The sequence below is a fragment of the Cyrtonyx montezumae genome, unplaced genomic scaffold (genome assembly GCF_038088225.1).
Source record: "Cyrtonyx montezumae isolate F1298 unplaced genomic scaffold, pur_monq_1.0 scaffold_6, whole genome shotgun sequence".
Lineage (NCBI taxonomy): Eukaryota > Metazoa > Chordata > Aves > Galliformes > Odontophoridae > Cyrtonyx > Cyrtonyx montezumae.
Genome location: NW_027072067.1, coordinates 8,092,762 through 8,114,807, shown reverse-complemented (window position 1 = coordinate 8,114,807; position 22,046 = coordinate 8,092,762). Strand labels below are relative to the sequence as shown.

Genomic DNA, 22,046 nt, shown 5'->3' with positions numbered 1-22,046 from the left:
AAAACTTCAGTGATTTTGAAAAGTGAATTTGGTAAGGAAAAGCTTTTAGCCAGGGTACAGATGGTAAGGAAGAGATCAGCACTAACTTACATTCACTGTCATCTACTAGACTTTGTGGCACAACCAGTCTTGATGCAAAACAACTTGAACTTAAGGGCTGTGGTTTGGTGAGTCTTTCAATGGCGCTGCCAATACCACATGTGTCAACTCTCTCATTGCCACTGCTAGCTCAAGATAAATTGAACTAGGAGAAAAAGTGGTTCATTTTTTTTTTTTTAATATAGACAAGAACTTCACCTAGCTGCTCAAACAGCTGTAACAAAAAAGGCACAGAGCAGATGCACGGTCACTGTCTCACTTGCCAACAGAAGGGAACAGCAAATACCATGTCTAAAAGAAAACTCAACAAAAGCACTGTGCAAAGGTATATAAAGCCTTCCCTATTTTTGACTTGCTAAATATGTAAAGTTTATAAGCATCCAAACCCACATTCAATCTTTTACTTCCCTTTATACATTCAGACAACAGAGCTGTAAAAAAGCTTTAAGAAACAAATGAGCACAGAAAACAACTTGCCCTAGTCTAACTATTTAACATCTATCAATGCCAAATTATCTTTCAAGGTAAACTAAGGCTTTCCACGCTGCGGAGGGAGACTTAAATGCAGCTCCAATGATGCCAGTTCTCTGTTAGGAAAAAAAAAATCTTCCTTGTCTTTAATACTAGAGACACTGTTCTGAAAATATTTACAGTTCCCCAATACTAAGCATTAGTTTCTAACTAAAATCCAAGGATGGCTCTTCTAATGGAAAGAATCTAAAGCTTTTCTTGGTTACATTTAATTAGTCGGTGTTTTTTTTTAAATGGCAGCTGTGGTAATAGCAAGCTGACTGAACGTTCTCCTGTTTGGCAGACAGCTCTATTTTGCTCCCATGGCCGTACTTCTTCACTTTTGTTGAATATTCTACTGCTGCTGCAGAGACCGTAAGAGAAGCACTAAGCCCATTTTATATCTTCTGAGAAAGAAAAACTATATATTTAAAATACTACCAAAATTAGTACCAAAACTACTTGTCAAAGTTCACTCAGCTATGCAGCCAGGCAAGAATGGGACTGAAATGAAAAAAATTAGCAAAACGGATGGTGCCTTCCTCACATTACACAGCTGGGCAGCGAAGAGAAAGAAGAATGAGATGAACGTTGCATCTTCCAGTAAAAAAAAAAAAAGTCAGTAGGTCAAAAAGTAAATAAATAACTGCACTGTTCTTATTTTTTCACAGAATCAGAGGCAGGTATTCACATTACTTGGGTAGAAGCCCTACAGGATCTCCCATATTGTAAAAGATTTCCCCCCATCAAACTGAAATATTAATCTCCTCAATCATTTAATCTCTCTCATTCAAGACCAAACCAAAAATACTACCACCAGACATGTTAAGATCCCAGCTAACTTGCAATTATACCAAATTACCTGAAGCAATTCTCATTCAGTGAAAGTTAATTTGTTCTCCTGACAATAACAAAATAATTTACTAGGAAGTGATCTCAGTGACCACTTTTATTTGATCTGGGAGCAAAATAAAGACAGGAAACTTACTGAGCATGTGTTTTTTGCAAAATAATTAGCTAAACAAATCTACAATTACTTGCCATCTGATAGTTTCTTTATGTGAACATTTCCTAGTAAAGTGCTAGGAAACATTTCACATTATTAATTTTACTGAATGCTTAGGCTTCTCTGAAAATTATCACCTGAATTAGAGTTGATTATAAAACAGTACTAAGCATAGGGCATATGAAAGTCAGCTAAAGGGTTCAAGCAGATTAAGTCTGGGTCATTCTAATCAAGGGGAAAGACTAGAGTTTAAAACTATTGGAGAAATAGGGGTTCTTTTCTGTATGAGAAGCATCAGTCTCGACGAGCAAAAGCAGTTTGCACAGTGAAGAGAACCACAGGCACATCGCAGGCAGTTGCAGCGCAGTAGCTGGACAAGTTCTGACGAGCAGTAACAACTCTGAGTCACCATGCTATAACATTCTCTGGCTCCTCATTGTTCCCTCTCTTGGCAGTGCCAGGTGGATTTTGTTGTTGTTGTTGTTTTTCTTTTCTAATTTTTCTTTCCTCACAAGCAGGAGGGAAATATTTTAGAGAAAGAAAAGATCCAAAAACACCCTGTGAGGACTTTCGCACCACATCTGACCCCACTGCATTTCTCAAAGCGTAAGGAGAAGTTTCCAGCAGCCAGAACAAAACATACTCCACTTTGAGACAAGACAGATGAAAAACCTGCTGGTTCTCTCAAAACTCTGCCAGGATTGAGTATTGCTTTTGTGTTTATGCAACTGTGAAATGAGACATCAAGGAATGAGACATTAGGATGACTACGTCCTTGAAATTGAGGAACAGCCCCTGACTTAATGTTTCCAGAGTCCCTGCCCTGAATGTTCTTTTCCACACCCTCACCCCAGTTACATGTAACAGAAGTACTTCAGCTTTGATTTTTGCAATTCTGCAGACTGCAAAACATCAAGTCACAGTTATTTTTAAAAGGCTGCCTTTTAAATTGGAGATGCAGAAATACAGTTCAGAGACTTTTTATATTTTTCATTTACAGATGCAAACTGCAAATCGCTAGGCAATTGTGCATTGCTAAAAAGGAGGAAAGAGTTTTTCCCTCTTCTCTGTTTCTTAAATCTCTTTCCAAGGGTTCCTATGTGCAGCTTGCTATTCCGGCTGCCCTCTGTATGTCTGCACAAGCAGTTGGCCACATTTTCCATTCTCAAAATGTGGTCACTTGGGATTTGGGCTGGGGGGAAGAATGAATTAAAATTCAGGCATGCAGAGTCACCTCAGACACTCAGCTGGGAGCTGCTCACCCAATCAAACTCCCCCACAAAGCGGGTCATTTTCTAATAAGGGGCGGTATCCCGAGCACGCAGGCAGGCATTGTGTTCAAGCAAACCAGTTAGGGATTCCTGGCACGTAGCAGCAGCAGAGAGAGGTGTGCCCAGAATGTTTAAGGGCAGGCAGAGCTGGTGGAAGATGAGGTAATGGCTCTTTCACTGTTCCAGGGACATTTGCACAGTTCCTGCTGCTCACAGGGTAGCGTTTTAAAAGACAGATTTGTTTTCAACATTTGGTAAAGTTTATACTCCCTTTTAATGGCGATAAATGGGAATCCTTATGCCCATATGTGAAACTACTGCTTAAGTATACTATTGGTTGAATTCTTAGTTATGCATTTCAGCTGGCTTTGTGGGCATGATGCTGTATGCTAATCAAAGCACCCACTGCAGAAGAAAAGGAGGGGAATGAAAGCATCCTCGGGGAGAGAAGATAAATTATATGCAGAGCAAAACAAAACAGCTTTTTTTTTCCTTTGGGTGTTCCCACTTAGGGCTAAGCATTTTTAGAAATAATGAGAGTCATTCTAAAAACATTCTTCTCTTCTTGCTGAATGCTCAGCATGTTAGAGGACAAGCTACATGGAGTGCTTTGATTTTAATTTTTGTTGGAATCATTTGTGGCTGAATAATCTGCAGTCCAGATGTTGCAACAACAGGAAAGTCCCTTTCAGCATATACGAGAGGATGGCAAATAGCTCTGCTGCATAAATCCTAAACAACCCTCCCCTCTCCTTTTTCCTTTGTCAACTGTATCTTTCCAAAATGATCACAGACAAATAAATTTTGCAAAGATGTTATAGGTCAGCAGACAAAAATGAAACAGTTAATTCTAAGGAAAAGTAAACCAACTCAGTTTGATTTATACCTTCTCCCTCCTACACAATCCGCATTAACAAATTCCAACATCATTAAAAATGCTTCCAGTAAGCTTACAAGTTAAAATCATAAGGGGGACAAGTCTAAAAATACATGTTTTCAGATCAGACATTAGAAAGCTGAACGGTATCTTACGTGAAATTCATTAGATACACGCTCCATACAAATAGATGAGCAACACTTTGCAAGTTCCTCTCATATCTGCTTAGTAAAATAAACAAAATCTTCAGTAAATAGTCCAAAGAACCTAGATGTGCTTAGAAGAGACCACTCCTGGAATTAATGCACAACTCACATTCATAATGTTTTTTTAAATTTTAAATAAAACCATCCCCATCAAGCAATAAACAAGGCCAGTAGGGCTGTCAAGGTTCACAGCTCAAAAGATGATCACTCATAATACAAACACTCACACCATTTTAGCTCCATCAATAAACCCTTTGAAAGAACATAGGAGGAGTGGCAACTGGATATTAACATGCTCCAAAGGAAGCTGCAGAAAACTTCAGAACAGTAAGCTGTAACGCACTGGAGGCACTCGGGGAGCAGTTTTCTATCTGCGGACAAAGACAACTGGCAACAAGCCAGTTACTGCTACCACAATGGTGGCACGACGGAAGAGAATCCTCTAGCAATACACTGCTTCCTACATGTGCGTAGCTCTGCACAATCTGCTAACTACTGACTGCAAAGTCGGCCCAAGGGTAGGATGCATTTCCTGACACTGCTGCCCTGTTAAAAAATTAGTTAAACCACGCTGCCCTGTTTTAACGTGTTAGAACCATCAGTGCACTACTGTAACGGAATGGAACCTGAGTATCCTACCAGGCTGCACTGCAATAACTAGCAAACCTGGTGTTTCCAGACTGCAGTCAAAACAAGCAAATAAAATCACAGCTTTTTTTTTTTTTTAAGCAGCAGTCAAAAGCCTTCTTGAGGTCTTATTTATAAGCAAATCAGTCTCAAAGGCTGAATTTGCATAGGCAGGGTTTGGAGCCTGCAAAATAAACCTTTCTAGGTAGTGTTTTCCTTCTGCCTACAAGTGAGGGATGTTTTCCAGCATAATTTCTCCCAGACTACATCCCTTTCAGACTGCACTGAAGAAAAGGCCTAATTCAACACAGCTGGCCTCACCAAGCTTCCCCAGAGCCCTTGCACTCTGAGCACGCACCTGCAATCCTTCCTTTAGGAACTCAATGAATGGCAACACACAATTGGACACTATTGACTGGGTCAGATCACTACTACCATTCAAAAATACCACAACTTAAAGAATTTGCAACTAAGAAGCAGCTTCTGTATCAGAAATCATTCTGTTTTAGGGATACTAAATATGCTAGCATAGTGAATACCACAGACCAGAAAATTATTACTGTGATAGGAAAACTAGAAAAATTTTAAAACATCTGTTAAGATTTCAACAGTGGGGAGAGTGACTTTCCGTGGATTTTAAAACTCTACTCTTACAGCATTCCTAGGGAACAAAGCAGAGTGTTTATTACAATTTAGGCACTTCTTAAAGTTTCTACATTTTTGGCATTTCAGTCAAGCATGTACCAAAAAGAAATCATACGATTATTTGTTAATGAAGGTTTGGGATCTTAATTCACATGAGAGCCTTCAAGGATGCAACAAAATTAACATGGACTTCTTGTAAAATACATCCCTAAAATTTTCTCTAAGCAGACAATTGGAAAAATCTTGCCTTCTTGTACGAGGTTGCCTGGAAGCTGCTTTCAGTTCTGAGCACAGCCCTTCCGCTCGGGTGGAGCACCCCCAGCACATCCTCTCAGGAGCTCACTACCGAGGCTGGCACTCTTCCCTCACTCGATAATCATAAATGTGTCACGAATGTGGAGTGATCAAAAGATATCTATATGGTTACGTGGCACTGATGTGAGCACTGGAGAATATACTAACAAAGGTACCCAATTTCACTGCAGGTGTGCTTGCAGGCACGATAGCGACACAAGGAGTTGGCAACACAAGACTGAGAGCAGAGGCATGCCCCTTCTCACATGAGATGCTGGGCAGATGCCAAGTTGTCAAACGCCTGAACACAGTCAGTTTGATATTCCTCAAAACATGCACTTTGCATTCCTACTGACTCTTAAGAGTATCCTTCTGAGCATTTTCAAGAATAAAGTTTTGGAAGTTTCCCAGTTACCTCTTCAGAAGAGTTTACAGACTCTCCATCATACCCTATCATGGTTTAATACTTGCATTGCACACAGGGGAAATAAGGCTATTACTGAAATGTCACAATCTCAGTGAACTTGAAGAGCCATAATCAAAAACAAGATGCACGGGATATCTGGGGACTGTCTGAGCTATCAATAGAATCTAAGTGACTCAGCATAAGGTAATGAGGCTCTTCAGTTCTTTATCAGTTTGAGAGACAACACAGTAAGGAGTGCAACAGCCACACAGCAAAATACCATGCATTGAGGTGCTGCCTGGAGTTCTGCATGTCACTGGTTTAGAACTCATTTCAATGAATTTCATCTCACAACCAGCCAGTATTTACATATACATTTTTTCTACTCTCTGTTCAAGTCTACGCAGCAAGATCACTTATATCAAGAGGTTGATATTTCAAAGAATAGTGTCTATTCTTTCCTATTCTTGACATTTTCCACTTCCAGCCTCCTACTGATATGGTACGATATGTGACACCTGGCAACCCCCAATGCTCTCATTCATCTCCGCATGCTGCTTGAGCACTTCTTCCATTCACTTTTTTCCCCATACATCCTTCTGCAATTGACTCAAAAGACTATATTATCAAGTCTGCAGTTCACTGATCATTGACTGTTTAAGGTTTAATTACTCTGCAAAAAAAAAAAAAAAAAAGTGCAAATACCACATCTTTTAAAGGTCAGCCAGCCACTTCTAGATCCTACATCCTCATCCCACCTGCTGCCAAGAGTGCTAATGTTTTTAAATCTTCTGAAAAAGCCTACACGGTCTATTTCAAAAGCACTAAAAACTGCAAAGATCCTTTGACTACTTCCAAATGATTAAAACTTCTTGTTGAGAAAGGCCTATTAACTTCTAACAAAAAATTTAAACAAGAAAGGTTTCCCAGCCAAACCTGACTGATCCATACTTAGTAACCTCTGGTGATGACATCAAAAAACTTAATTACCTGCAGTGTTACAGCATATTATTATATGATAAGCCACTGATCTATTAATTCAAACAAATCACAGCACGGTAACTCATTCAGGCTGTAGTTAACTGTGAAGCATGGCCTATGGCAACACACTGAAATGCTTCCTACTTCTTCAGAAACTACAGTATTTTCATTGAGAAATCCTGAAGTACTCTGCAGATAATTTCAAAAACTTCTACAAACAATAGAGGAGGAAACGCTGTACTTACTTGTTAAAAAGGTTTAGACCAATTCTATAATGGCGTTTCCTGATAATATCGTTACTGAAGGCAGGGGAATCCCAACTGTTACGAGTCTCTTTGTGGTATGTTTGTTTGCTCAAGGTTTGCTCCCTTAGGCTGTCTCTAGAAGAAGATTCTGAACTGCAATTTATTGTATCATTTGAGTTGGATGTGCTGTTGATGCTGTCATTGTCTCCATCAGAATAATCAGACTCTGATTTGCTTTGCCTGTTTGCTGTGCCATTTATAGCTAAATGACTATCTATAGGCCTAGGCCTGTGTCTTGCCTCTTGCTCCTCTCGGGGTATAATCTTGGCAGGAATACTGTGAGGGATATGTTTTGGGCTTCCTTGTTGACTAGTGATTCCTCGATCATATGCATTTTGTCTCTTTAATGAGCCTCTCTCCGAGCGATCACTCAAGTCCACTGAGCTGTCACTGGGTGGCTCTATAGTTAGCAATGGTAAGTGATCCATCCTTATTCTCTGTTCCTGACATTCCAGTGAAGGGGTGCTCCTGCAGCTCGTATCAGTGTCTATCTTATCATCTTTGTGGGTCATGGACCAGTACTCTTGAGAAGAGTTCACTGACCGGAGCCGCAAATCAGACTCTGTGCTGGATGGTCTGTCCACTGACTGGGAAAGGGGAAGAGGTGGAGATAACTCTTCCTCATCGATATACAATGTGACATCACTATATGAAGCTGTCATCTCATCCAGCTTCCTGTGATCCACACCGTGGATTGCTGGTTTAGTTTGAGCACAGCTGTCCCTTTCCATATCGCGACTTCTGACTTGATCTGGAGTCTGGACTTCATCAGAATGCAGGCTACGGCAGTTCAGTGCATCATCAATGGACTCGGCGAGGGATTTCACCTGCCTGGAAAAAGCATCCTCCAGCTCTGTTATAGCATCAGCAAAGTCAGTAGACGTTGCTGGAGACTTCATTGTAGCTGACTCTCCAAGGTCACCGCATTCAGATTGCACTAGGGATCCCAGCTTTGACCCATCATTTGTAACAGAAACTTGTTTTCCTTCAAAATAAGAGCTGTGGACTTTCTCAGGTCCTTCAAAGGAAAACTGCATTCTCATATTGGACAGTACAATGCGTCTTGACATACGATTTTCAGACATAGAACTTCTAAGACGCTCAAAATTTTTGTTCATCTGATACTGGCGAAAAGCAGTTTGTATGGTCCGAGCAGCATGTCTAGTTATGAGACGGCCTCCATACTTCCGTTCTAGCATTTCCACCTATGAAAGGGTGAACACAGTTACTTTATAACTTGATGCGGGTTACAATAAAAAAAAAGTACTAAAATCCTTAATTTTCAGCAGCTTTTTCATAGAGCATACTGTTTTTGAAAGTTCAAAGCTCTAGACAAACTAGTGCACAAATAGTGAACAGTCATTTGCAGAGACCACCATAAAAATACACACAAAAATGCAACTGTGTGAACTGGACTCTGCCATACAAAATTAAGGTGCTAGTAACTTGATTCTTAAAGTTTGTTTCCACACATTATCATTGGTGAGCACATATCAAAGACAAGGCAGCCTAGAAATGCAACATGATGCAGTAGGTCTTTCTAAGGAGAGCTGTTATGAAGGAGAAACCCCAGTACATTACAAGTTGGCATATTTTAGCAGTGATTGCTAAAAGCGGCTGTCACCATTCCAGGCAAGGAACACTTTCTACACGTATAAAAAACAGGTAGCATACTTTTACCAGGGCCTGATATTAAAGCAAAATCAGACCTCCAAGGGCAGGTCCTTCCAGAGTGGTTGCTCTGAGAAAGTATCCCATACATAGTCTTCCTCAAGCCAAGAATGTGCTTTTTTTTCTAAAGACAAGTTTGTAGCCATTTTCATCTTGTAATTACACTCACCATTGACAATGTTTTCAATTAACAGACTGAATATACAAAATAAACACATTGTAAATGATATTCGTTTAACCTCGAAATGACACCGATTCTTTTGGAATAGCCTTTAGATATTTTCAAACCTTTCCTTTCAAAACATTACACATATTTTGTAATTAATGATAAGTGAATAAGATTTAACATTCCATCTTTCCTGATATTTAATTTCTGTTCTCCTTGTTAGTCTTTAATGGATCCCTACTATTCTCAACAGAAAACATTCTAGACAATTCAGTATGTTTCCTACTACCCATGCAAACACCAGCTTTCTCATAGTGCTTTCATGCAGGTTCATGCAATTTTCATAACACTCCAATGATTCTAAAGTCATTTCTCCTCTCACAAATCCAGGTACCCTCTTATCATTAGACATAATACTTTAGTTACTCATGTACACGCTTATACACTCAACACCTCTCCTTGTCATATACTTCAAGAAGACTCCAATTGTTAATAGTTAAGTTCAGATGTCAGTGCTCAGAGAGGCATCATCCCCATACTGAGGAAGGAACGAAATGCTTCTAGAAATATTCTCTAGTCCACGGTGTCTGCCATTGAGGAATAGCTGAAGAAGTATTTCTTTTGCTGCTATTGACAGGCTCAGCAGTTCCCAATTCCTTGCCACACAAGGAAGACTTTTTGGCTAGACTGTTTTTAAATGCAAATTACTGACATTCTGTATTGTTTTTGTTCTAGATACAAATAAATCCAAAACATTATGCGTGGTTATTGGCATAACTAAGGAGAGCAAATACTCAGATGTGCTCAGGTCAGGATTACTGGTAAGGAATTGCTCTTCTGACTGTATCCAACTTCTATTAACAAAATTCACAAAGCTGTGACTGATTTCTGATACCGGGTTTTGAACATCTCTCAAAATTTATCCCCATTTGCTTTTAGAATATATTTGGCCTTTCACCTCAAGGGGAAGTTACCTAACTTGTTGTACATGCCTACGAGGCTATGAAGTTACTTGTAAAGAACTCTGAAAGTGAAATAATATGATTAAGACCTTCTATCACAACCCTGCCACTGCTGTCACACATTTATTACCATTTCTACCCATAGAACATATCAGGTCATGTGTGTTTAAATAAGTTGTAAGAAATTATTTTGGTGGACTAATCGCAAGACAAATGATGGAAACTAATTTTCAATAAAATAAATAATTTGGACTTAATTCTTGCAAATAGGCTGTTGTCATTCAGGTTTACATAGAAAACAACATCATAATTGATTATCATCAATCAGGGAGTTTTGGTGGGAATTCTAATTAAGAGTATCTTGGAGCTTGCCTAGATGATTTACTAAAGTTATGACTGGTACTTCCAACACATTTTAATGCATATTTAACACACCTTTCAAAACATATTTAAATGCACACTGCCTTCAGCGGACATTTTCCTAAATAATTTAAGTATCTGCTGAGATTTCATTGAGAGCTTTTTAAGAGCATTAAACAGCTTTTAGGTATCAGGCTTCCTTAATGTATCATCGTCACTTTTTATTGTGCAGTAGTCCCTGAACAAATACAAAATAACATCTGCAGTCCTCATTCTGTGTCAAGCTGGCATAAAAGGACACACAGAATTAGCCTCTGTGGAATATCTGCAGTGCAGGACACCTCTTTAGTAAGCCTAGCACTCTATATCAATCTCTTATGCAACAACTATCAAAAAACTGCCAAGGGTAGAAAGGAAGTGATGTTTTAGATCTCACAAGAAGGTCCAATTTAATAGCAGACATGGAATAAGACAGACCAAGAATTAAGAACTTGATATTTCCCCGATACTTACAGAATTTGGTGAGCTTAAAAGCAAACCTAAACTCATACTTGTTATCTAGAACACTGACTTCCAACTTTAATTCAGAGCTCAAGCTCTGTTCTTCCAGGTCATGCTGGATAAACATTACATGCTTCTCCAACTTGAAATTTTAGAACAAACAGATGGTACATTAGACTTAACCCCCATTAGTTTCACTATGAATGGATAGTCCAAAAATCAGGAGTAGTTTGTTTCCTACTTACAGAATTACGCTGAATTTCACACAGTCCATGTTAACATACAAATGAAGTGATGCTGAAAAAAGAATTTTTCCAGCCTACAGATATTTTGTAATTGTCATAAATGAGGTAAAGAAGTTCAAATACCTGCTTATCCTGTAGGTCTGAAGAGAGTTCATAGCTCTCAGAAAGCGATCTTGACCTTTTAATAGCTTCTTCCTCTGCTTGTTTTCGCAGTATTGATGTTGAGTGCTGAAGTTTTGGCCTCCTAGTTCTTTGTTGTCCAGGGGAGACAGAATACAGCCCGTAAGCTGAATGATCGTAATGGTCCGGACTTATAGCTGAACTGTGTGTTATAGGTCCTTGATGGTAAGCAGAAGGGCTGTCCAAAGATGTGCCAGTTTCACTACTTGGAGCTTCACCCTCAACACTAGAGAGACAATGAGAAGACAGGAAAATACTCTGGTGAGTACCGAAATCCTCAGTAATAAATAGATTAGTTTTCCTTAGTATAATTGGACACAGCCATCCAGCACATTTAGTTCAAGTTCAGATGCAGATACTGTAAGATAACATAGATATTATGTTTAACATCACAGTTTCCACATCGTAATCTAAACAAGTTTCTATTTTTGTTGCTGAGGTCACCTTTAAAAGGTGAGTCAAGCAGAAGAATGGAGATTTCAAGCATTACTTAACTTCATATAGCAATTGCTAAGTTACTCCGGGTGCTACTAACAACTGCAATGTAAAGTAAACAAAAGCTTCATTTCCTAGAAGATTTTGTTACAATCTTTTCCAAATTATCCTACTTCAAAATGACAGATGCTTATTTTTATCTCTTTCCTTGCTTTGACAAATAAACCAATACTCTGTATTAGAGTTCAACATAAAAGGATTACTTCCATTTTACTCAAAGGAGATTTAATGGGATCTTGTGAGCTATAATGTTTCTTGAAAATAAAGTTGGGAAAAAATATCTCCAGGAGAAATTTCATTTATTTCTCTGCTCGTGAAAGATTGCTCCCATGAGGTACTTTTGGCATGCTTTGTATTAAAGTATCCCAAGGGATGGTGTTTCTAGATAATAAAAGTAAAATATTTTCAGGTAGGGAATACACAATAGGAGCTACCCAGCAAATAAAACACTTTGTTTTCACATGAATGCTGTCAATGCCATGCAATAAAGAAAATAAAAAAACAAACTTCTGCATTAAAGAGTTGCACAAAAGGAAACATTTCACAAATGAATCCTAGTCAAGCTTTATGCTGAAGCAATGATGACTTTTTAACAGTAATTTCAATTTGTTTGATATTTACATTAGTACATTTCCATGTTAAATAGCATGCATACTTTCTCTCTTGCACAGTATCTGTTTTTCACATTTCACATAAATATTTTATATTTACCTCATATAATGTACAGAAAGTATTGATAGAAAATGAAAATGTATTTACTATTTGTTTGTTTATTTTTAATTAAAGACATAGTAAATGCTCCTTCACACGCATATAAACATAAACATTTGCAGCTCTTCCCCTACCTTTTGTTTTAGGAACAGGTACATCCAAACTCTAAAGAAGTAAAATTCCACACTCTCCCACAGTATGCTCTAGTTCATATACTGCTTTCATTCATATGTACATGAGCAAAAAAAAAAAAAAAAAGAAATAAAGCCCTTCTGTTGTCTCTTGGAAATGAAATGCTGTGATCCTTGCTACACACATATACCACAGCAATCCCTGCAACAGTTCAAAGTACAGAACAACTTCTGAAAGTACATTCTCCACCGGACTGCAGTGCCAGAAGAGATCAAGGTTAGCACTGTCAAAACTCTCCTAGCTTGAACACTGTGTACTTTTTAAAGTGCAGGGAAAAACAAGTCCCTTAGATGTCTCAAAACGTTTCTATAAACATGTAGAACTGAAGTTTCTCTTTCTTTGCAAGTCCTCTTCCTTTGCCCATCAAAATATGACTCTACCCAAAAGGTATTTTCAAACATACTTTACTCAAGCTGGAAATATTTTCAGTCTACACACATCACTTTTTCCAAAAGGAAGTTGACAGGAAACTCAATCCCCTCCCCTCAATGACACAGATGGCATTCAACTTAAAAATGATAAATGATCCAGAGTTTTCTAGTGACATTGAAACTGTGTAACCACGCATTAGAAGAAACAAATTATTCTCTCTAAGGCAGCCTTTAAAAACCCTTCACATTCTCTCTTTAAATACTAAAACACAATTCTCAGTTCTGTTGAATTAAGATACTATCACAGGCTCCCACTTTAAACCTTATTTGTAAGCACTTTTCATACACATATGGTAAATTTGTTTTATAACCCAGTCAAAATGAACAAGAATTCATGGATTATCACTATTTCCTCCTCCTTAGGTTCTGTGGCATTTTTGCCTTTTTCTCTTCCCTTAATTCTTAGCTATTTACAAACTCTTCCACATTGATAACCATCTCATGTTGGCATCATAATAATGATATCCTCAATGGATCACTTAATCTTTTCTCAACAGAAATATTACTGCCCTGACTAAGAAGAAATTGTAAGCAGATCTCCCCAGGGTTCTGACTAAAGCTTGAGGTTTCCTCTTTATTTTCAGTTTTTCTTTCGTACTCTTTCTGAACTCAAACATAAGCCTTGAATGAGATGTAATCCTTGATCTCATTTTGCTCACAGGTCTAATTCCCCACCATCACGACAGACTTTTGAAGCAGGAAAGTAATTACCTTTTACAACATGCAGCCTCCTGCACAACAGCAAGACAGCATGCACAACTGGTACTGCATTACTTGAAAGCTTTCTCCCATTCATTACTTCCATCTGTTGACTGAAGAAAAGCTGAGGCTTCACACAAATTATTTCATATAAATGAAAATTCCACTGACAAAGAAAAGCAGCTTGATTTCTTCTTATTACTATTTTACATATGTTTGGAAATGAATACTTCAATATATACAACTTGCTTGAAGTTTTAATGACAACAAAAATTGTTGCCCCACTACGGAGGAAGTGCACACAGAGCACTGTGCAGCAGGAATATGCAATGCAGAATGATCCTGTTCATGTTTGTTTTGAAGAACTCTGTGCTAAAATTGGTACCACTCCCTGTAGGGTTAGAAGGTTCTTTTGCATATCCTCTCACTAAAAATGCCACCAGACAAAAGCATCAGCGGCTCTGCTCCAAGCTTACACCAACAGCTAGCAGAAGTCCTCTGTAACAATGGGAATAGGTGGGCACTTCTCGAGCATTCTTCTCTCAGTAGCCACCTTGCACACACTTTCTTATACGGATAAGAAATCAAGTACCTCGAGTGAACTGCAGAAATAGAAACAGAACAATGACCTAGTCCCAGGAAGAATTAGAAAGAAATTCTTGATTAAGGCCTCTGATGTCTGCTATCTACCCACATCAAGTAGAATTACTGCTAATTTCAGTACATAAACTCACAGATGAGGTTGGTTTATCTCCCTGCAGCTTACGAGAGCATGTTACTGGGGAAAAGAGCAACTTATGAGGCATTCCAATTCAGGAGAACATAGAACAGTTGAGACATGAACCTTTCATTTCTAAAACCTTAATTGTAGTATCATATTCCTGTCTCAGGAGTAAATAGAGATTCATAATCATCCAAGACAGAAGACAAGAACAGTTGTTTCCCAGTATTTTACTGAAGAGCAGAGAATAGAGCAGCATAACAGTGCTAAACAGAAAACAGAAATTAACTATTTTAAAATATTCAGTACTATTAACATGATGTTGCGTGAACAGACAGAGCCATGGAAAATCTTTGCTTCTTTGGATATCTACACTACCTTGGTGAAACAGTGGGCAGCACTGACTGAATTAGTATTTTATCAAAACAGTCACTGGAAGCTTCTTCCTGCACAGACTCAACTTGTACAGCTATTAAGAAGCACACTGCATCGAGGAACAAAGGGAAGGTGAAAAGCTCAAAGAAAAATGGAAAAAAGAGAGTACAGGAACTCTGACATGGAAGTAGGTATGTGAAACTACTGGCAAAATATTAGATGAACTCTGCTTTTTCCAATTAATATGAACCAGAATACCAAAAATAGAGGGACTCAGGTATTTTATTCTCTTTTGTGTGTTTGGCTCTAGAATTCCTACAAAAGCTAAGCAACATGCTCTGTAAATATTTTTAAATTAAAACCCATCAACCAAAGTGACATTTGTGCACACAAACAGACCTGTTCCTTCCACCAGCAGGGCAGCGAGCTAAGGGTCACCCCTGCGGTGCCGCTAACCCCGCGTTCCCCCACAGCACACACTGAGCTCCAGCAGCAGCAGAAGCAAAGCCACTGCTCACCCTAAATGAAAGACTCACAACAGCACACAGTGGCTGCCAAAAAGCTGCTTTTCTAACTCATTTGCCTAGATGTCAAACCTGAATAGCATGGTACATAGCTGTATCTCTGGACTAAAGTAGCAAGCAATAGTTCCAAGATGACAAAATACAAAGTAGAGGCTGTCGCTAACTAGGACAAGGTCTGCTGCATTCTTTTTTTTTCTTCTCATACCCTTGCTTCTCACTATTCAGGTGACAGGTTCATCTCAGGAATCATCTAATAAGAAAAAGCTCTGTCGTCCTTCTTCCCTCTGTCCATTGCTGAATGCAGTCACGTGGTCACCCACAAATGAGGCCAATCATTCTTTGGGCATTCTAGCTGCATGAACCTGGCAGTCTTTTCTTCCCTATATCTCATTTTATATGTTAACATCAGAAATTACTACCCATGATCACACAGACTCTAATTAGTTGACAAGTACACTAAATGCATTACCATCTTTTATACATAAGCATAATAAGGATTTTTTTTAATAAAGCTTCAACATTTGAGCTTAAAATAGAAACTGAAAAGAGTCCTTAAGAGCTGAATTCCAGTGAAAAGCAAACTCCAGGCTTTACCATGAGTACAAATTTGCTCACTGCACTTAGAACAATGGTGAAATGATCAGTTTGGATGACAGAAGACAATCAGAAAAAGCAGAAATTCACTTTTTTCTGAGGCCCACTACCTCTTTACAATTGTGTGCATGTAAAGAGGAAGTACTGAGCTTACTAATATCAGATGCAAGGAATCATTTAGTATTCTCAATTGCCCCCAAATCCTCACAGTCAGCAACTCACAAAGCATCTCAGCACACTTGCACAACTATAATGCAATGACAATGTGCACATATGCCTACAGAAAACTTCCAAATGTTGAAACCAGTACATTGCAGCCTTTGTTTGGAACCAAAAGCAACAAGGAAATTCAACATGCTTCCAAGTAATATAAATGCCAAACTAAAACTGCATGCAGGATTTTAAAATAGAACTAAAAATCCCTCCAAGTAAATATTTAAAAAATGACTTTATCCATGAACATTCTCTGAAATCACTAGTATTTTTTATCTTCATTTACAATGGGCTTTCAACAGTACAATATAAAGATGTGAAATTGAAAACAGGCCCTATCAGCTGGATGGTACATTCCCAAGAACCAATCTGCGTGACACCCATTCCATAAAAAGAGTTAGTTGGGACATAAAAATAAGTATGAGCTTGTGCTGTTACATCTTAGATTTTTCCTTAGTATTTTATATCTCTGAAATAATAAATATTGATTCAAAGGCACACACAGTAAACCAATTTTCTTCTGAATCATGGAAGGTACGTACAAGTACTATGAATACACTGAAAACCACTGCTGACTTATCACCCTGGTTAGCCCCAGAAGTCAAGACAGCACTCCCTTGCCGCGACACAACACACACACTGCTCTTTAGGAAGCAGGTGATTTCTAAAGCACAACTGATGTAGAGTATAGCAGGCCAGAAACAAGCAGTCAAAAATCCAGGCAGCCTGCATAACCTGAAGTGGACTGAGATTAGTGGAGTATTTATACATTTATTTGTTGCAATAGTGAAGCAATTGCATGAGCAGTTTTTCATGAACCTCTTTAATCAAATTTGTCCTTTCTCTAACTTGCTTGTTCCCTGAATCCATGTCATTTATTCCTGTGTTTGAGAAAAATGCATATAAGCCTGGTTCCCTTTAAATTGTATCTATACAGAGTAATTCAGCAAGATATTTTCTTTTTTCTTTTGTCCCAAACAATGACTACTGTGAAATTTTACCAAGATAGCTACAACTGAAGTTTCTAGATACCTAGGGACTCAAACATACTATGCATGGGATGGATTCAAACGCAAAACAAAAAGACAAACTTTTTATTTGCAAAGTTCATTTCTTAAATATGAAGCCTAGTATATCTTCTACTCCATTCAATGTCCTATATAAATAGGCCCAAATGTTCAGGAAGAAAGAAGTGCTTATGCATCTGTTTTACACCAACTATCTCTTTTTAAAACTTGGAGGTTAAAAAGTCAAACTCTGATCATAACTCCTGATTATAAATACCCACTTGAAACCAATCCAAATTCTCTACCTAGCTCAAAGAATGCAGACCAGAAGTCGCCTGTGGAACTGGGTAACAATGAGAAGCTCAATGGCAGCTGCTAGAGCAGCTGGTGTGACCACACACTTCCATCAAGAATGCTGAAAAAAAAACCCTACATTTAATTGGCAAAATTGTTTAGGTCAAACCTAGGCAATCCACATACAAACAAATCTAAATGATAGTTAACTTCTTACATAAAACTTTGTTTTTACAAGCACAACGAAGTCCTACTTTAAACATGAAATTTTAAACTGCAATGAGAAAATAGCAAACAAACTATGACTCCTTATAGGCAACTCAATCTGAGCACAATGATTCATTTGACACACAGGTGCACCCCACTGCTTCAAAGCTGGCTTGAGTTTCTGTACCTGTAGTGCTTTCCACTATAAGCTTGGAGTGTATTTAATTAAAGCTCTGATGTATGCATTGCATCATCTCAAATTACTCTTTGCAAAAAGTCCTTAACGCAACCTCTTAAAATGCAAAACTAGCCATATGTATTTCATACAAACTAGGTTTTTAGTATTTTTCTTTTCTTTCCTCCTCCACAATACAATATTCCCCAATGGGGTGAGAACAGTCGTACAGAAGTATATTATTAGTACAGTTTGGAACAGATTAGAATCTAGTTCTTATTCCCATTTCTGTTTTGTACTGCTCCAGTACATCAAAGTCAATTTTATGAAGAACTTACACAAATCCCCGAATTCAATAAATGCAGTAACATTAACAAACCAATCTACCTTCAAATATACACTGTCAAAAGTTCAAAGCCATTATGATGGACAACAGTATTCACAGGCATTGACAAAAGCTTTGATCCAGGAAAGAAATATCGACCAACTTGTTTTACTTAGAATGCACTCTCACCAATTCAGCTGTTTTTGTTAAAAACAAATGAAACCTTTGAATGTACATCAAAGTAATGTGGCAGGTAATTCATCTTACTGAAGTTATATATCATTGCAAGAAAAATCCAGACAAAATTTGCATGTTCTCAGAAGCGAGCGCTAACAACTAATAAACCAACCACTTTGCTCTGTAATGTTCCGTGTAACAGACTGCCAACAACAGCCAGTTAAAACACAGTTTGAGGACCATTGACCGTGTGACCAGATCCGCAGACAAAACACCACTATGTGCCTTGCAAACTTCCATTTGCTTTCCAGTCCAAGCCCTGGATCCAAACTTAGAGAAAATCCTCACCATCTGCTCACTTGGACACTGCTGAACTTTAATTTCCACTGCATAAACTCATGAAAGACTTATAAAAAACAATATTTATTTTTAAGGCATTTTAACCCACAATCTTACGTGGTACCAACAACAGCAGAGAGCAGAGGAAGATGAGAGATCACTTTCTCTTCTCTGAAGCAGAAATTAGGAATTAATGAACTCTTTCTCCCGAAGCACAGATGCACACAAGCAAGTTAAAAAGTGAACCAAACAAAAATCTACCCTACATAGTTTAGGGAACAACCTTTATAACAGATTTAGAGCTTACTTGAGATTATCTACAGCTTCCAAGGAGGAGAAGGAAGGTTAAATGTAAATACGTCTCATGTATTACCTTTGTCTATGTCAAACAGGGCGGCTTGTTGCCTAGCAGATAGAAATTCTGCTATAAAAGGGTTAAAATCAACAGAAAAGCAACCCTCCCACAGCACCCACTTAATGCCTCATGAAGCTTCTCTGCTAAAAGCAAAGCTGTGCTTTATTTTCTTTATTTAGCAGCTGGAAAGTAACAAAAGAGACTGCCAGCATCAACAGATCTTAAGCACAGCTTGCTTACAGAAGTTACCTTCTATCCCAGGTAAAGAAAGTACGTCATTCTCTTCTTATCTGTGATAATCACCACCCAACATATGTTCATTTAAGCAGTGACCATATTCCATACTTGAAACTGTTTTTATAGTGGACAAAGTAATATTAAAATAAGGCTATGTAATAATTTGAAGCTTGTGACTAGAAGAGTTCTCAAAATTACTAGCCCAATTTTTAGAGGTTTGTTTTTAAGGCCAGCTCCTCTTTCTTAAAACACACTCATATCAGAAAACTCTTCACAAGGATGTTTACCTTCTTAAGCGAGCTAGAGCTATATATTTTCAAGTTTAACTGTGCTACCTGACATTAACCTACTACCTACCACTACAGACCTTGCCCTGTTCCTCTTAACTCGTACAATCAGAAGTCCTATAAATCAGCAGTTTCTCAGTGGAAGTATATAATTTCAACTATTAATTATCTATTCAGATATATAATTTAGCACCTTTAATCCTCTTATTTACCAGACATATGCTGCATATGACACATATTTAAAATAGTGAGATATTAAAACATTCTACCATTTATAACATCACAACACGACCTCTGCACAATGCTAATTTTGAAAAGGAAGATTTAGTTTCTGCATCTGAGAAAAAAAATCATTTGCACGCACAGCTGAAGCAGCATTTGATACAATACAAAAATCCTTGGCATCATACTTCAGCTATTGTTGTATTTCACCTCTGTTGTGGCTTCAGCTGTTGTGTCAAGGCAGCCAGAGGTGATGCTGAGTGACACTGCTGAGAAATCATCTTGCAGGCAATTAGGTTCTGTAAGAAACCATATCCTAGTTTTCTCTACCCATTTGGTCTTGGTGGATAACAATATTCTTTCCTTTCTTATGGACTATGTTTATCACAGGTAAGAATTAGTCTAAAGATTGTAAGGAAATCCTGTTTTCTTAGTGATGACAAGTTTTAAGTATTTTGCTTTCACATCTAGAACAAAATCATATCCTCATTTTAGATCTAACATACCTGATAAAGTCTATTATTTGATCCATTTTAAAGTTTTATCCCTTTTCTATTTGAAACAATTGCACATAAGGTACAGTATACACAACTTTCAGTGGCTGACTTCTCCTTCGAATACCAGATAAACCTGAAGAGGTTGTAGGAGCAATGTAGTTACAAAAGTCGATCCAAATCCAAGATGAGTATGGACTGCTGACAGTCAGACAAGAAAAAAAAAATACTTTTAACAATCTGTCTGAATCTAATACACAAAATGCTGTCAGTCAGTTTTAAACACTGCTTGCACCCTTGGTCTTGACTGCCAGTTACTTTGTGCTGGGTCTGAAACAAATAAACAAGCAAAAAAAAAAAAAGACAAAAAGCCTTTACTGGTTTTCTCTAAGGGAAAACAGTGTAATTTCAAAACACATAGATGTATACAGGATGAGAAACTCTCACTAACTAGGAATGAAAGTCAGTACATGAGAACACAGAAGCCTTCCAGTGAAGTTCAGTTTTATTCCAACTTCAGTGAGAACAGACTGGCCCTGAGCATTCTGCACACATGGAAGATGTCTATGTAGTCACTTACTGGAAGAGAACCACTGCAAACCAATCTTTAATCATAGGCTCATAAATGTGAGATTTTTATCCTGTGCAACACACCCTAATTTAAATTCAAGTGTACAGAACTTAACATTCAAGGAAACAAAATGTTAAGAGATCTTTTGTTGGAGGCACACAGTTTAGCAGAAAAGAAATTGTTTTAGACATTACTTAAGATTCAAGGCGATGTGTCCAAAGGCAGAAGGTACTTACAGACACACTCAGAAAAACACACTGAGTTGTACTACTTGTGAATCTTTACTCTTAGGACAAACAAGAATCAGAAGATTACCTACAGTCCCTTATCTCTTGAAAAGCTGACAGGCTTTTTCTCATTCACAAACTTCCTTCCTTTTACATTTCCTCTCCATTATGCTGAGTCCATACATCTCATAGTTTGTTTTCTGTTAGTGAGGAATTAAACGTAGGCTTTCAGTAGGACTTCTGACCCACATCACTGATCACAACAAATTAACACAGGTCTTGGGAATCTATTGGTACTATTTCAAAGCTTACTATGAGAACTTTGCTCTACAAAGGCTACCCGCTATTTAAAAATCTGCTTTAAGTTCTAACTATTTGTTACCTTGAATCAACACTGAAAAACTGAGGAGCTACAGTACACACAGCACTGAAGTATCTGTTCAGCCACAATGCAGCATGTAGAGGCTTCATTAGGGTGCAGCACATTCACACCCAGAACAGCTCTGCAGCTCACACTCCTGGGAGCATCAGGATCATGCACTGACTTCTGTTGATACAATGTGCCTGAGCTGGGCATGTAAGGCTGATCAACCACAAGAGAACGTAAGGTTTGAAGCACAGAACTTGGACCATTCTTAGAATTTACAGGCTATTTACCATGGCTTAATCCACAGATCTTTCCTCAATGGAAAACGGTCTTAGGATGAGAGCAAAAGTCCAGCTCCTGAAAACAAGGTCACCTTCTTGAGAATCAAAAATGAAACATTTATAACACATTATCTGCAAAAACAGATTCAGAAAACGCCAAGACTGTCAGAAAAGATGTCATGCAACATGCTGAACTACAGCAGCACAAGAAAAC

The 22,046-nt window shown here is 38.1% G+C and overlaps 1 protein-coding gene across 8 annotated transcripts in view; it reads right to left on the bottom strand.

The window, feature by feature from the left end:
* The window catches only part of IQSEC1 (IQ motif and Sec7 domain ArfGEF 1), a 291,545-nt gene that overhangs the window by 27,760 nt on the left and 241,739 nt on the right, over window positions 1–22,046 (bottom strand). For all 8 annotated transcript variants that reach the window (XM_065749643.1, XM_065749636.1, XM_065749637.1 and 5 more), the window contains 2 exons: window positions 11,256–11,538; window positions 7,168–8,432 (listed from right to left, as the gene is read on the bottom strand). In XM_065749643.1, the coding sequence (XP_065605715.1) occupies window positions 7,168–8,432; window positions 11,256–11,538 (1,548 nt within the window). The remainder of the gene's footprint in view (window positions 1–7,167; window positions 8,433–11,255; window positions 11,539–22,046) is intronic.